Raw genomic sequence first — 17,131 nt, forward strand, 5'->3', positions numbered from 1 at the left:
GAGCTGGAAGTTTAGAACTAGGGTGAGGTGGGGGAAGGGGAAATGAGGAAACTGTTGAAGTCCACATTGATGCCCTGGGGTTGAAGTGTTCCAAGGCAGAAGATGAGGCGTTCTTCCTCCAGGCATCTGGTGGTGAGGGAGCGGCGGTGAAGGAGGCCCAGGACCTCCATGTCCTCAGCAGAGTGGGAGGGGGAGTTGAAATGTTGGGCCACGGGGCAGTGTGGTTCTTGATTGGTGCGGGTTTCCCGGAGATGTTCCCTAAAGCGCTCTGCTAGGAGGCGCCCAGTCTCCCCAATGTAGAGGAGACCGCATCGGGAGCAACGGATACAATAAATGATATTAGTGGATGTGCAGGTAAAACTTTGATGGATGTGGAAGGCTCCTTTAGGGCCTTGGATAGAGGTGAGGGAGGAGGTGTAGGCGCAGGTTTTACAGTTCCTGCGGTGGCAGGGGAAAGTGCCAGGATAGGAGGGTGGGTTGTTGGGGGGCGTGGACCTGACCAGGTAGTCATGGAGGGAATGGTCTTTGTGGAAGGCGGAAAGGGGTGGGGAGGGAAATATATCCCTGGTGGTGGGGTCTGTTTGGAGGTGGCGGAAATGTCGGCGGATGATTTGGTTTATGCGAAGGTTGGTAGGGTGGAAGGTGAGCACCAGGGGCGTTCTGTCCTTGTTACAGTTGGAGGGGTGGGATCTGAGGGCGGAGGTGCAGGATGTGGACGAGATGCATTGGAGGACATCTTTCACCACGTGGGAAGGGAAATTGTGGTCTCTAAAGAAGGAGGCCATCTGGTGTGTCCTGTGGTGGAACTGGTCCTCCTGGGACCAGATATGGTGGAGGTGGAGGAATTGGGAATACGGGATGGCATTTTTGCAGGAGGTGGGGAGGGAAGAGGTGTAATCCAGGTCGCTGTGGGAGTCGGTGGGTTTGTAAAAAATGTCACTGTCAAGTCGGTCGTCATTAATGGAGATGGAGAGGTCCAGGAAAGGGAGGGAGGTGTCAGAGATGGTCCAGGTAAATTTAAGGTCAGGGTGGAATGTGTTGGTGAAGTTGATGAATTGCTCAACCTCCTCACGGGAGCATGAGGTGGCGCCAATGCAGTCATCAATGTAGCGGAGGAAGAGGTGGGGAGTGGTGCCGGTGTAATTACGGAAGATCAACTGCTCTACATAGCCAACAGGGACAGGCATAGCTGGGGCCCATACGTGTGTCCATGGCTACCCCTTTGGTCTGGAGGAAGTGGGAGGATTCAAAGGAGAAATTGTTAAGGGTGAGGACCAGTTCGGCCAAATGAATGAGAGTGTCGGTGGAAGGGTACTGTTGGGGACGTTTGGAGAGAAAAAAACGGAAGGCTTGGAGGCCCTGGTCATGGCGGATGGAGGTGTAGAGGGATTGGGTATCCATGGTGAAGATGAGGTGTTGGGGGCCGGGGAAACAGAAGTCTTGGAGGAGGTGGAGGGCGTGGGTGGTGTCTTGAACGTATGTGGGGAGTTCCTGGACTAGGGGGGATAGGACAGTGTCGAGGTAGGTAGAGATGAGTTCAGTGGGGCAGGAGCATGCTGAGACAATGGGTCGGCCAGGGAGGAATCCTCCCACTTCCTCCAGACCAAAGGGGTAGCCATGGGCACACGTATGGGCCCCAGCTATGCCTGTCTCTTTGTTGGCTATGTAGAGCAGTTGATCTTCCGTAATTACACCGGCACCACTCCCCACCTCTTCCTCCGCTACATTGACGACTGCATTGGCGCCACCTCGTGCTCCTGCGAGGAGGTTGAGTAATTCATCAATTTCACCAACACATTCCACCCTGACCTTAAATTTACCTGGACCATCTCTGATACCTCCCTCCCCTTCCTGGACCTCTCCATCTCCATTAGTGACGACCGACTTGACACTGACAGTTTTTACAAACCCACCGACTCCCACAGCTACCTGGATTACACCTCTTCCCACCCTATCTCTTGCAAAAATGCCATCCCGTATTCCCAATTCCTCCGCTTCCGCCGGATCTGCTCCCAGGAGGACCAGTTCCACCACAGAACACACCAGATGGCCTCCTTCTTTCGAGACCGCAATTTCCCTTCCCACGTGGTCAAAGATGCCCTCCAACGCATCTCGTCCACATCCCGCACCTCCGCCCTCAGATCCCACCCCTCCAGATGTAACAAGGACAAAACCCCCCCTGGTGCTCACCTTCCACCCTACCAACCTTCGCATAAACCAAATCATCCGCCGACATTTCCGCCACCTCCAAAAAGACCCCACCACCAGGGATATATTTCCCTCCCCACCCCTTTCCGCCTTCCGCAAAGACCGTTCCCTCCGTGACTACCTGGTCAGGTCCACGCGCCCCTACAACCCTCCCTCCCATCCTGGCACTTTCCCCTGCCACCGCAGGAACTGTAAAACCTGCGCCCACACCTCCTCCCTCACCTCTATCCAAGGCCCTAAAGGAGTCTTCCACATCCATCAACGTTTTACCTGCACATCCACTAATATCATTTATTGTATCCGTTGCTCCCGATGCGGTCTCCTCTACATTGGGGAGACTGGACGCCTCCTAGCAAAGCGCTTTAGGGAACATCTCCAGGACACCCGCACCAATCAACCACACCGCCCCATGGCCCAACATTTCAACTCCCCCTCCCACTCTGCTGAGGACATGGAGGTCCTGGGCCTCCTTCACCGCCGCTCCCTCACCACCAGACGCCTGGAGGAAGAATGCCTCATCTTCTGCCTCGGAACACTTCAACCCCAGGGCATCAATGTGGACTTCAACAGTTTCCTCATTTCCCCTTCCCCCACCTCACCCTAGTTCGAAACTTCCAGCTCAGCACTGTCCCCATGACTTGTCCGGACTTGTCCTACCTGCCTATCTCCTTTTCCACCTATCCACTCCACCCTCTCCTCCCTGACCTATCACCTTCATCCCCTCCCCCACTCACCCATTGTACTCTGTTCTCCCCTGTGTCTGGTATGCGTTTACTCCCACAATCCAAAGATGCGCAGGTCAGGTGAATTGGCTGTGCTATATTGTTCAGGGATTGTAAGTTAGGTGCATTAGTCAGGGGTAAATGTCGGGGAATGGGTCAGAGTGGACATGTTGGGCCAAAGGGCCTGTTTCCACAAGGTAGGGATTCTATGAGCAGCAGAGATGCGTTTAAGATATTTCCCCTGAGTGGAGGACCGAGAGCCATTTAAGAATGAAGGGACTGCGGACATGAGGAGAATTTTTTAAAATCTGAAGGTGATGATCATTTGGAATTTTCTACCACAGGGAGATGTGGAGGCTCAGTCTTTGAGGAAGTTTCAGACAGGCTGATAGATTTCTGATGACCAGTGCGTAAAGGGTTGTGGGTAAAAGTGTTCGATCAGCTATGGCCATATTGAATGGTGGACCAGGCGTGATGACCCACTCCTGTTTGTACGTTTCCCTAAATAAAGGGTTTGGAGGGATATGGGCCGGGTGCCGGCAGATGGGACTAGGTTGGGTTGGGACATCTGGTCGGCATGGACAGGTTGGACCGAAGGGTCTGTTCCGTGTTGTACATCTCTATGACTCTATGACTCTGTGGGTGCCAAAAAAATGGTCTGCATTTTTAAGAAGCATATACCAGCACCAAGTTCTCCCAGATTGGTTTTAGTACATTGAGGAAAACAGCAGCAATCTGAGGGAAATGTACCAATCAGGGAGGCCATTGGCCTATTCATCTCATCCCTGTTATCTCTTTTCCCAATGTCTCTCCAACACCTTTCTATCCTGGTCATTCATGGGATGTGGGCATCACTGGTTGGGCCAACATTCATTGTCCATCTTTAATCAGAGTGGTTAGAGTCATAGAGACGTACAGCACGGAAACAGACCCTCCAGTCCAACCCGTCCAAGCTGACCAGATATCCTAAATTAATCTCGTCCCTTTTGCCAGCATTTAGTCCGTATCCCTCAAAACCCTTCCTATTCATATACCCATCCAAATGCCTCTTAAATGTTGCAATTGTACCAACCTCCACCACTTCCTCTGGCAGATCATTCCATACACGTACCACCCTCTGTGTGAAAAAGTTGCCCCTTAGGTCCCTTTTATATCTTTCCCCTCTCACCCTTAACCTATGCCCTCTAGTTTTGGACTCCCCCACCCCAAGGAAAGTATCCTTTGATGTTTGGAATGTTTTTCCCACCAGAGCATTGGGTGAGGGATGGTACAGAATTGTCTTTATATATCAGATACCATTTGACTTTCGGAAATTCTCAAATTGCCTGCTGGCAAACAATAGCCCATCATCTGTGACCAACACTTCTGGGAGACCGTGTACTGCAAAAGATGCGCGCAGTATTTCTGTTGTCATCTCCATGTTTGATGAATGAATCCTATGCACGTCCAACCACTTTGAATGGGTGTTCACCATTGAGCCAATGAAAGGTCCTGCATAGTCGATGTGTAACTCAGTCCAGGTGTGGGGGAGCGGCTGGCGGTAATTTTTGTCCTGGTTGGCACTCTGGGCACTCCCCCATCAGCACGCCTATGTCTGCGTCCACACCTGGCCACCAGACATAACATCTCACCAACATATTCATCTTGGAAACCCCTAGATGACCCAGCTGGAGTTTAGCCAGTATCTGGCTGTGACCTTTGCTTGGGGACAATCATTCTTCCTCCCCAAAATAATACACCCATCCTGTGCTGTGATCTGGTCTCTCCGAGTCAGAGAAGGTTTCAACTCGGGTTGCGAGCCCCCTTTGGTATCCCCCATCACCACCAGCTGTTTCAGTTTGGTCAGGACCAGATCTTTCTGCAGCCCACAATCTGATATTGTCAGCTACGACTGGTAGTGTGTCCAGAAACTGTAGAACCAATACAGACTCTTCCAGTGGGTGGTGTACCTGTCAGCAGGTGACAACTCAATGCATCCACATTTGTTACTTGATCTCCTGGATGGTGTTCCAATTTGTAATTAAGAGCTCTTAGAATTAGAACCCACCACTGAATTCAGCCTGAAGCTGAGGACAGCACTGCCTTGTCCTAGTTGAGTAGACCCAGCTGAGGTTTGTGGCTTGTTATTATAACAAATTTACCCAATAAAGGTATTGGTGAAATATCCTGACTCCAAAAATGACTGCCAAACCTCCCTTCTCTATCGGGGCGTATTTACACTCTGCATCAGCCAATGTCCTGGGTGTATATGCTATTGGGCATTCCTCTCTATTGGGCCACCAACTACCCCAATGCCATACAGGGAGGCAACGCATGTCAATACCAGATCTTACTTGGAATCATAGTGTGCCCACACCTTAGAGGATGATAAGCTGTGTCTTCACTTCCCTGAAAGACAAGGCCTGGCTACGCAACCATTTCCAAGGCTGCCCCTGTTTTTTTCGGAGTTGATGCAAAGGTGCCAGGATGGAGGCCAGGTTATGTATGAACTTTCCGTAATAGTTCCCAAGGAAAGACCGAGGTTTCGGTACACATGTGGGAGCTGGGGCACCTTTGATCACCCTCATTGTATCTTCCACCAGGTGTAACCCAGTCTTGTTGATTTTGTAGCCCAAGTAGGGGGGGGGGGGTTTGGAATATACATTTTCTGCTTCTAAGGTGCGTGTGAGACCCATCTAAAGACTGTGGCCAACTTCTCTGAGTGCTCCTTATTGATCTTGCCTGTTATTAGCACACCATCTAGATAAATAGTGGCCTGGGACAGACCTTGTAAAATGTTCTCCATCATCTGCTGAAGAACTGCACAGGCTGATGAGACCCCAAAAGCTCTCTCTCACATAATGATACAAACCCTTATGGGTATGAATTGCAGCACATTTTATGGAATCCTCACCTAACCACATCTGCAGTTAACACATGGCTCATGTCCAGCTTGTGTGAAGGACAGCGATCCCCACCCCACCCCACCCCTCAGGTTTGAGTACAGGGTGTTAGAGATTAAGCATTTATTCCAATCACCAATTCATCGCCACCAAGACATTTCAAGGATAATTAGGGGCGGGCAATAGATGCTGACCCAGCCAGTGACACCCACATCTCATGAGTGAATGAAGAAAAATAGGCTTGCTCTGTGTCGCTGGGCCACACTCCTGAAGCTTCCATCCTAACAGCATTGTGGGTTTACCTCCACTAACGGACTCAGTCAGGCAGCTCACCACTACTTTCTCCAGGCCTGTGTCTGTGATCAGATCTCCAGTTGGCAACTGTCACATGTGCCAGCAGCTGGTTTTGGTGGGACTAGCAGAGGGGCAGAGAGGGCATTACACATGCGTCCACCCTCACACCCAAAGGGGATCACTTTGTGACAGCAAAAGGAGAAATGTCAGAATATTTACTGAGTACCCTTTCTTCATCTGTTTCTTCCAGGCGGACATGTTTTCAGGAGCCATATTTATTCGAGAGGCGCTGGGATTGAACTTGTATGTTGCCGTGGTGATCCTGCTTTCCATCACTGCACTGTATACTGTGACGGGTAAGAGCACGCATCAGGAGAGCTCGGCTCTGTCAATCCTGACTTCTCCGCAGTCAGCGAGGACGATTAAAGGTTAATCCACACCAGAGTCAGGAGGAATGGGGGGGTTGGGGGAGGTGTGGCAGGGGTGGGGAGAAGTGGAGATGCTTGTTGGTGGTGCTGATCCTGTAACCACTGGCAACCCGATGTGAATATGAAGCAGATTGAAGGTGCAGGGGCTGCGGGAGGCAGACAGATGCAATCTTGCACATGGCGTGACATGAGGCGTTCGGCCGAGATGGAGCACAGATTCATCAGAATGACGTTTACCCATTGAGGGGAGGTGGGCCAACATTTCTGACCCATCCCTAATAGCCCTGGAGAAAGTAGTGGTGAGCTGCCTGACTGAGTCCGTGTTAGTGGAGGTAAACCCACAATGCTGTGAGGTTGGAAGCTTCAGGAGTGTGACCCAGCGACAGTGAAGGAACAGCGACATGTTTCCTGGTCAGGATGGTGAGTGGCTTACGGGGGAACTTGCAAATGGTGGTATTTCCATGTATGTCTTGCCCTTGGGCTTTGAGATGGTACTGGTTGGTTGTATGTTATAGTTGGCGGGTGTTACAGTTGGTACGTGTTATATTGGATAGTGTTCATTTAAGAGGTGGGTCAAATGACATGAGTGAGTCATTAGCCAGGTTCGTGGGCTTGTCCAGACTCTTACAGAGTACACGGTTTCAGAATAAAACATTCCTGTTGAGTTCCAGCAAACAATGAGTTTGTCTGTTCTTTAATTCTGACTGGAGCCAAGTAATTGCGCAGTCCAGAATAGTTGTGCGTTAGGAAGGTGCTCGCTGAAGAGAGTTGATGAATTTCTACAATGTCTCTTATTGATGGTGAACTCTGCTACTGCTGGTGGTGGAGGGACTGGATGCCTGTAGATGTGGTGCCAATCAAGCAGGCTGCTCTGTCCTGGATGGTTTGGCGCTCCTTTGCTGGACATTAGAGTAGGAGTACCCCCCCGTCTTTCGTCAACTCATGTGCCTCTGTCTCCATGGGGGTCAGGTTCAAATGAGCGGCTTGTCTCCTTCTATCTTCACACTTTGCTTATTATTGGGGCTCCCTTTACTCCACCAGCAGGAGGGGAAGGGAACGTGAGGAATCCCTTCCTGCTGACCCTAGCCCCTGGGATCAGTTTCCATGTACCGCTGCTCTCCCCAGCTCACCGGATGGCATGAGGAAGGTGGATATGGGGAAGCAGATACCTGTAACTGCAATGCAGCTAGAAACCCATGGTGAGGCGACAGTGGGTGATTCGCTGACCATCTGATGCCTCCAAAATGTCCATGGATCGCACATCAGACTGACTGCTCGGGGACTGAGGAGATTATTAATTTCTCTCTCTCTCTAATGAGGGAGCAGCCCCTATGGTCTGGTAAGATGATGGCAACTTGGGTGGTATGGTGGCTCAGGGGTTAGCCCTGCTGCCTCACACCGGCAGGGTCCTAGGTTCGATCCCAGCCTCGGGCGACTGTCTGTTTGGAGTTTGTACATTCTCCCCGTGTCTGTGTGGGTTTGCTCTGGTTTCCTCCCACAGTCCAAGGATGTGCAGGTCAGGTGAATTGGCCAGGCTAAATTGCCCAGAGTGATAGGTTTATTAGTCAGGGGTAAATGTGAGGGAATGGGTCTGGGGGCTGCTCTTCGGAGAGTCGGTGGAGACTTGTTGGGCTGAAGGGCCTGTTTCCGTACTGCAGAGAATGTAACCTAATATGTGTATGCATGTATCTGTGAGTATGTGCAAAACAGCACGTGTGCATGATTCTATCTATGGGTGTGCGGTATCTGTGACAGTGGTTTTCAATGGTTCTGTGTATGTATGTGCATTCTGTAGGGGAAGCAGTTTTAGTTTCAACACAATTAAGTTCCAAAGGGTGAATTCCACACATTTGTTGCAATATTAACTCCCCTGTGTAACAGAGAGGAATGTTGGCACTGTTGCTGGAGCCCAGTGTGTGTGAAATAGCAGGGAGTTATTCGGTTACTTATGGAAACAGTAATCATGGGCTAACTAAACTTAAAATGATGCCAATACTATCAAGCTCCAGACAATTCCATCCTGTTCCCCTTGAGTGTAAATGTCAGAGCTTCAGGCTAATGCTGCAATGAGCTGTCATGACTCAGCGTCAGCAGGGCAACTTCGTTCCAAATTCCATTCCTCCCACCCTATATCAGATTAACTGGTATTAACAACAACAACATGCATTTAATAACACTTTCAGTCCAGCAAAGGCATTTCACAAGAATATCATCAGGCAGAATAACGAGATACTGAGGGAGATACCTGGACAGGTGATCAAAGACATCGGTTAGTGGGGCAGATTGGAAGGGAATCTTGAAAGCGTTAGGGGCTGTTTACAGAGGGAATTCCAGAGCTTGGGAGCTGGATGGTGAAGGACTGGTTCAGTAAAGACTTACAAAGATGTTGCCCAGGTTGGAGGATTTGAGCGAGAGGGAGAGGCTGAACAGGCTGGGGCTAATTTCCCTGGAGTGTCGGAGGCTGAGGGGTGACCTTATAGAGGTTTATAAAGTCATGAGGGGCATGGATAGGGTAAATAGACAAAGTCTTTTCCCTGGGGTGGGGGAGTTCAGAACTAAGAGAGCATAGGTTGAGGGTGGTGCGTGTATGGAATGAGTTGCCAGAGGAAGTGGTGGAGGCTGATACAATTGCAACATTTGAAAGGCATCTGGATGGGTATGTGAATAGGAAGGGTTTAGAGGGATATGGGCCAAGTGCTGGCAAATGGGATTAGATTAGGTTAGGATATCTGGTCGGCATGGACAAGTTGGACTGAAGGGTTTGTTTCTGTGCTGTATGTCTCTATGATTCTATGACTGGCAGCCAATGTATTGATGGGAAGGAAGTCAGACGAGAGGTGATACAATATACATTGGCACCATCAGTTCGGACCAGGGCTGGGAAATCAGGCTCGGTTCCTCCTTCAGTTTGTAACTCGGTCCACCCTGTTTGAAAGCACTCATGCATAAATAGGCAAAGACGTGAACTAAATCTCACCCTCGTTTTATACTCTGACCTGCTGGATACGCCCCCTGTTTTGTTCACATTCAATGAATAACATTGGTGGTGTGACGTGAGTCCACGTTGCAGCCAGTGAGTGCTCCAATAACTAGGGAAGGTGTCGTGGTATGGTTAATAAGGTACCTGCCTCTGGGACTGTGATCTGGATTCAAGTCTCACACCATAGCAGAGAGATCGACACGACAGGATAAAGGCCCTGTGGCCCATCATATCTGTACTGGTCAAAAACAACTGCCTAACTATTCCAATCCCATTTTCCAGCACTTGGCTTATTGTCTTCTATGCCTTGGCATTGCAAATGTATATCTAGATACTTTTAGATTACTTACAGTGTGGAAACAGGCCCTTCGGCCCAATAAGTCCACACTGACCCGCCGAAGCTTAACCCACCCAGACCCATTCCCCTACATTTACCCCTTCGCCTAACACTACAGGCAATTTAGCATGGCCAATTCACCTGACCTGCACATCTTTGGACTGTGGGAGGAAACCGGAGCACCCGGAGGAAACCCACGCAGACACTGGGAAAATGTGCAAACTCCACACAGTCAGTCACCTGAGGTGGGAATTGAACCCGGATCTTTGGTGGTGTGAGGCAGCAGTGCTAACCACTGTGCCATCGTGCCACCCACTTACACACATTGAAAAAAATGCTTAAAACGTTATGAGGGTTTCTGCCTCCAAAACCCTTACAGGAGTGGCTTCCACATCCCACCATTCTCTGGGAGAAAAGAACTTCCTCACATCTCCTCAACCTCTTGACCCTTACTTTAAATCCATACCTCCGGTCAATAATTCCTCCATCAAGAGGTTTCCGCCCATCTATCCCTTACAGTTTTACACATCTCAATCACATCCCTTCTCAATCTCCTCTGTTCTAAGGAAAACAACCCCGGTCTGTCCAATCACTTTTCATCAGGTGGAATAAGGTGAGGGTGCTTGCAGCACAGTTTGGTACCTGGGATTTCGATGTTGCGGCCATTTCGGAGACATGGATAGAGCAGGGACAGAAATGGTTGCTGCAGATTCCAGGATTTAGATGTTTCAGTAAGAACAGAGAAGATGGTAAAAGAGGGGGAGGTGTGGCATTGTTAGAGAATAACAGTATGATGGTGGCAGAAAAGATGTTTGAGGATTCGTCTCCTGAGGTAAGTTTGGGCTGAGGTTAGCAACAGGATAGGAGAGGTCACCCTGTTGGGAGTTTTCGATAGGCCTCCAAATAGTTCCAGAGATGTCGAGGAAAGGATAGCAGAGATGATTCTGGATAGGAGTGAGAGACACAGGGTAGCTGTTACGGGAGGCTTTAACTTTCCAAATATTGACTGGAAATACTATAGTTTGAGCACTTCAGAAGGGTAAATTTTTTGTCAATTTGTGCAGGATGGTTTCCTGACACAGTATGTAGACAGGCCAACAAGGGACGAGGCCACATTGGATTTGGAGGCAGGTGAGCACTTTGGTGATAGTGACCTCAATTTGGTTGTGTTTACTTTAGCAATGGAAAGGGATAGGAATATACTGCAGGGCAAGAGTTCTAACTGGGGGAAAGGCAATTAGGATGCGATTAGGCAAGATTTAGGATGCATAGGAAGGGGAAGGAAACTGCAGGGGATGGGCACAACTGAAATGTGGAGCTTGTTCAAGGGACAGCTACTGCATGTCCTTGATACGTATGTACCTGTCAGGCAGGGAGGAAGTTGTTGAGTGAGGGAACCGTGGTTTATTAAAGAAGTTGAATCTCTTGTCAAGAGGAAGAAGGGGAGGCTTCTGTTAGGATGAAATGTGAAGGCTCAGTTAGAGCGCTTGAGAGATACAGGTTAGCCAGGAAGGACCTAAAGAGAGAGTTAAGGAGAGCCAGGAGGGGACATGAGAAGTCGTTAGCAGATAGGATCAAGGAAAACCCTTTCTATAGGTATATCAGGAATAAAGGAATGGCTCAAGAAAGATTAGGGCCAATCAAGGACAGTAGTGGGAAGCTGTGCGTGGAGTCAGAGGAGATAGGGGAAGTGCTAAATATTTTTCATTCACACTGGAAAAAGACAATGTTATCAAGGAGAATACTGAGATCCAGGCTACTAGACCAGACAGGATTGAGGTTCATAAGGAGGAGGGGTTAGCAATTCTGGAAAGGGTGAAAATAGATAAGTCCCCTGGGCCGGATGGGATTTGTCCTGGGATTCTCTGGGAAGCCAGGGGGAGATTGCAGAGCCTTTGGCTTTAATCTTTGTGTCGTCATTGTCTACAGGAATAGCCTGTAGTGTTCAGGGGTATACAGACTAGGTGGATTATCCACAGGAAATGCAGGGTACCTTAGGTAAGGGTCTGGGTGCAATGCTGTTTGGACGGTCATTGGGGACTAAATAGGGTGAGCGGAGGATTCTATTAACTCTATGCCTCAACTAATAAAGGCAAGTATCCAATATGGCTTGTTAACCACTTTTTTCCTCTTGCCCTGATACCTTGAGGATTCAGTGAGGCATGCACACCAACATCCCTCTGATCCTCAGTACTTCCCGTTCATCATGTATTCCCTTGTTTGTCCTGCCGATGTGCATCACCTCACATTTATCTGGATTGAAAACTGAACACCCGGGCTCAGTTTTGAGGCCAGTGCCTTCGCCCTTGGAGCTCTGATGTTTAAGGTCTTGATGTTCAAGGGGGAGTTGCATGTGTCCAAATGGGTTTAGCATTAACCTGCAGACCCTTCTGGTATCCGCTGCGACAAGCTACAGAGCTTCGTTTCCAGCCAAAAGGGTGTGGTAGCTGGAGACAAACAGCTTGCCCCATGTTAAAAACCCCAGGTTCACTGTGAGGAACAGTCAGAGAGTACCGAACTCCCAGCCAACAGTGCTCAGGATGAGTGACAGGTTAATTTGTCCTTGGTGCATTTGATCACAGCAGCCTTGTTGTTCTGTCGGGTTGAAACGATTTTGAACACAATGCCTGCATTCAGACCAAGCAGCAATCGATCTCTCACACACTGGCTCCCTCGCTCAGTTTGTTCACCTATTAATGCAAAGCTGTTGGATATGGGACTGAAAGGGTTAATTCCTGACTGAGTGTTCTACCCAATGTGCTGACGTCGCAAGGACTTAGGGCAGAGTAAGGTAGGTGTAGATAGATCAACACCGACCTCCCAACAGTCTTTGTAGTAATCTGGAACCTATTCTTATAACCTGTGGTTACTTGGACAGATGCAATTCTCATTAAAACACACACATTTGGCCACGTAAACAATCCACACGATTGAAAGATACAAAAGATATGACTGATTTGGAAACATTTTCGAACACTGTGGGAGTGTCGGTTTCAATACGAGCACAGTGACACTCGAGAAGCTTGACATCATCCAGGACAAACCAGCTCCTTGATTGACACCACATCCTCAAGCATCCACTCCCTCCCCCACCGATGCTCAGTAGCAGCAGTGTGTACTGTCCACAAGGCACACCGCAGAAATTCACTAAAGATCCTCAGACAGCACCTTCCAAACCCACGACCGCTACCAGCTGGAAAGACAAGGGCAGCAGATACAGGGGAATACCACCCGCTGCAAGTTCCCCTCCAAGCCACTCACCACCCTGACTTGGACATATTCTGCTATTCCTTCACTGTCGGTAGAACAGTGTCCTGGAATTGAAAGATGTGTTGCTGGAAAAGCGCAGCAGGTCAGGCAGCATCAAAGGAGCAGGAGAATCGACGTTTCGGGCATAAGCCCTTCTTCAGGCGATTCTCCTGCTCCTTGGATGCTGCCTGACCTGCTGCGCTTTTCCAGCAACACATTTTTCAGCTCTGATCTCCAGCATCTGCAGTCCTCACTTTCCCCTAGTGTCCTGGAATTCCCTCCCTCACAGCACTCGAACTGCGGTGGGTCAAGCAGGCAGCTTTTTCTCATGGGCAACAAGGGACGAGTAATGAATGCTGACCCAGCCACATCCCATAAAAAGCAAGTCCGACCTCAATGATTTCCCTGTTGTTTCACTCCTGCTTCTTCCCTGTTTACAAGAGATACAGCTCCAGTTTGAGTGTGAGTCCCTGTGGCTCCTCACAGTACCTTGTTCTTTATGTACAACTTTCCACCATCACTCATGGCGTTCCTTGTAGCTTTTGCTGAGCGCCCCCCACCACCCCCCACCTCTTCTCCCCACCTACGGATTCTAGAGTCTCCCGGGGTTTCTGTGATCTTCGAGTGTCAAACCACTGAGAGATCCAACAGGACGAGATGGGGGAGGGTGGAGGGAGTTGTTGAAAGTGAGGCACCTCCCTTTGAAGCGATGGCTGAGTCTTATCCATTTCCTGAGAGATTCTCCCACTGCTGTTACTAACTGCGAAGGTTTTCAGGATCTTTAAGCATCAGCCTTAATTCATAAAGGGACAACTCTCTGAGCAACCAGAGGCAAATAAAGATGCTCCCTCTTCCAAATGAAATGTCAATTACTATTCAATCACAGAAACCTGACCGTTAAACCCAGCTTATCCTCATGTTAAAACCATAAGATGGAGGAACAGAAATAGGCCGTTCAGCCCATCAAGTCTGTGCTGCCATTCAGTGAGATCCAATGATTCCTTCGATCCCATGGGCTCTGACCTTTCGGATCAGCCTTCCATGTGACACCTTGTCAAAGGCCTCACTGAATTCCATATAAGCGACATCAACTGCACTGTCCTCATCAATATATCCAGCCACCTTTTCAAAAAACTCAACTAAGTCACACAGGATCTCACGCGAACAAATCTGTGCTAACTGTGAGAAACGAAGCTCACTCACTTCAATAATTTCAGTCCGAGACAAGATCTGAAACAATCAGTATGTTTATTATACACTTGCAAGTGTGGTGCCTGAAATAGACACCCAGAGTTTAACAAGTAAATATCTTATATAGGATTCACTACTCCCAACCCGGTGCCCATTACTGTTGTCTATCTCCTGCCTTATCCGGCCTTGTGCATAACAAAGTACAAGGTTAACTCGTCCGTTTCACCACATCCTGCTGTGGCCCATTGTTAGGTATATCCTCCTTCACTGCTATCTATTTCCCTTACTTGTGATGTTTCCTCCCTTTCCCCAACCATATTGATCCTTATCACCTTTTAATTGGGGTTTGTTTTTGTGTTTTTGCAAAAGTGGGATAACAGATGCTTATAACTACTGCTTGTACAAGCATATCTGGCTAAACCTACATCCTCACAGCACCTTATCTATTTGTCTGTAACATCTACCATTGTTTGCAGGCACGTTGCATTCTTGCATGCACATTTTCGCTAATACAAAAACAATTATATATTTCCTTTACATAGTTTTCATTCTTGTTGACTCAGCTCTTGGTTGAGACAATTATACACTGGTGTGAGTGCCTTTACCTCGCATAAGTAATTATGATTGCAGAAGTAACACTACTTTACCTATATCCCACATAACTACCCCTCATCAATCAATGTCTTGATTGATCCTGTCCTCAGAAGTTTTATCCAATAATTTTCCGACCATGACGTCAAACTAACTGCTCTGTAATGACATGGCCTATCTCTGCTGCCCTTCTTGAATAAAAGAACCACATTCGCTATCCTCCACTTCACTTGTGGCTGACAAAGTATTAAATATATCCACCAGGGCCCCCATAATCTCCTCCCTTGCCTCCGATAGCAGCCTGGGATACATCTCATCAGGATTTGTCCCTGTTAAAACATCTAACACCACCTCTTTATTAATCTTTACATATTCCAGAACCTCACCAGCCCCACTGAAATTCTCCTCTGTGAATACCGATGGGAAATATTCATCGAAGACCTCACCCAAACTCAATGCTTGGATTTCCCCTAATACATCCCACCCTTTCCCGAGTAATCCTCTTATTCTTCGGATAATTATAAAAAGCCCTGGTGCTTTTCACAATCCCATCTGCCAAATATATTTCATGGCCCTCCTAATTTCCTCTTTAAGCAAACGCTTCAACTCTCTCCAGTTTTGAAGGGCCAGTCCTGTTTGTTGATGCACTGTATCTGACATCTTTCTCTTTCTCTTTAAGAACTTTTCCATATCCTGTGATATCCACGGTCCCTAGACCTGCTGCCAAACACACTGAAATCTCACTATCCTACTTTTAAAAGGCTCCCACTTGCCGATGTAGATTTACCTGCAAATAGCTGCTCCTAGTCTCGGCCAGATCCTGTCTAAAACTATTGAAATTGGCCTTCTGCCAATTTAGAAAGTTAACTTCTGCACTGTCCTTATCCCCTTCCCATAGTGGTTTTGAAAGTTATGGTCACCATTCCCAAAATGCACACCCACTGAAACTTCAACCACTTGACTGTCTTCATTCCCTTGCATTCGGACGAGCACTGCTCCATCTCGAATGGGGCTATCTACGTACTGACACAAAACTCTTTCCTGGGTGCACTTTAACAAATCCACACCGTCTCATCCTATGGCAATCCCAGCTAACTTTAGGAAAGTTGAAGTCCCCTACAACTATAACCCTGTTTCTCTCAGATCTTTCTATGATTAGTTTACAAATCTTCCTCGCACTGTTGGGAGGCCTGCAGTATAATCCTAGCAACGTACTTAACCCTTCTACAATGACCTCTTTCATTACTGCCATGATAGTTTCCTTTATCAAGAATGCAATGCCCCGACCTCTGTCGCTTCACTCCCTATCCAACTTAAAACTTGCATACCCTGGAATGTTGAGCTGTCAATTCTGTCCTTCCTTCACAAACGTCTCCATGACAATATCATATTCTCACGTGCTCTAAGTTCATCCACCGACTCACTCAGGATTCTTGCATTAAAATTGGTACAGTTTAGCTTTCCCGACCTCCCATGAGTCTTATCCAGGCCGTGGCTTCACCACCTTCTGGAATGTCCTGGCCTTCCTTCTGCATCTGACTGGACCTTACCCCCACTCTGGGCCCCCTGCCTAATTAGTTGAAGATCTCCCTGACAACATGAGCAAATCTCCCAGCAAGGTTATTGGACCTATTGTGATTCAGGTACAACCCATCCAGTTTGTACAGGCCCTTCCTACATAGTCTAGAGACTAACCCAATGACTCAGAAAGAAAGCCTGCCTTACTGCGCCATCCCTTTGGCCATGAGTTCACAGCAACTGAAGAACATAAGGAGCAAGAGTAGGCCATCTGACCCTGGGCTGGCACGGTGGCTCAGTGGTTAGCACTGTTGCCACCAAGCGCCAGGGACCCGGGGTCAATTCCTGCCCTGCGTGACTGTCTGCGCGGAGGTTTGCACATTCTCCCCGTGTCAGCGTGGGTTTCCTCCCACAGTCCAAAGATGTGCAGGTTAGGCGAATTGGCTGTGCCAAATTCCCCATAGTGTTCGGTGCATTCGTCAGGGGGAAGTGTAGGGTAGGGGTCTGAGTGGGTTGCTCTTCAGAGGATTGGTGTGGACTTGTTGGGCTGAAGGGTCTGTTTCCATACTGTCGGGAATCTAATCTAATCATTCAGTAAGATCAGGCTGGTCATTTTACCTGCACTCAGCTCAACTTACCTGCCTGCTCACCGCAATCTTTAATTCCTTCACTGACTAAAATCTATCTATCTTTACCTTCAAAACATTCATTTGACCTATCTTCCTATACTT

At 48.5% G+C, this 17,131-nt stretch overlaps 1 protein-coding gene across 1 annotated transcript in view; it reads left to right on the top strand.

Moving 5' to 3' along the window:
• slc5a1 (solute carrier family 5 member 1) overlaps positions 1 to 17,131 on the top strand; it is a 106,810-nt gene that overhangs the window by 44,530 nt on the left and 45,149 nt on the right. The window contains exon 6 of the mRNA XM_043686827.2: positions 6,357 to 6,462. Coding sequence (XP_043542762.1) covers positions 6,357 to 6,462 — 106 coding nt within the window. The remainder of the gene's footprint in view (positions 1 to 6,356; positions 6,463 to 17,131) is intronic.

The sequence above is a fragment of the Chiloscyllium plagiosum genome, unplaced genomic scaffold (genome assembly GCF_037043375.1).
Source record: "Chiloscyllium plagiosum isolate Xiang-an unplaced genomic scaffold, Cpla_swu_hap1 HiC_scaffold_24, whole genome shotgun sequence".
NCBI classification, from domain to species: domain Eukaryota; kingdom Metazoa; phylum Chordata; class Chondrichthyes; order Orectolobiformes; family Hemiscylliidae; genus Chiloscyllium; species Chiloscyllium plagiosum.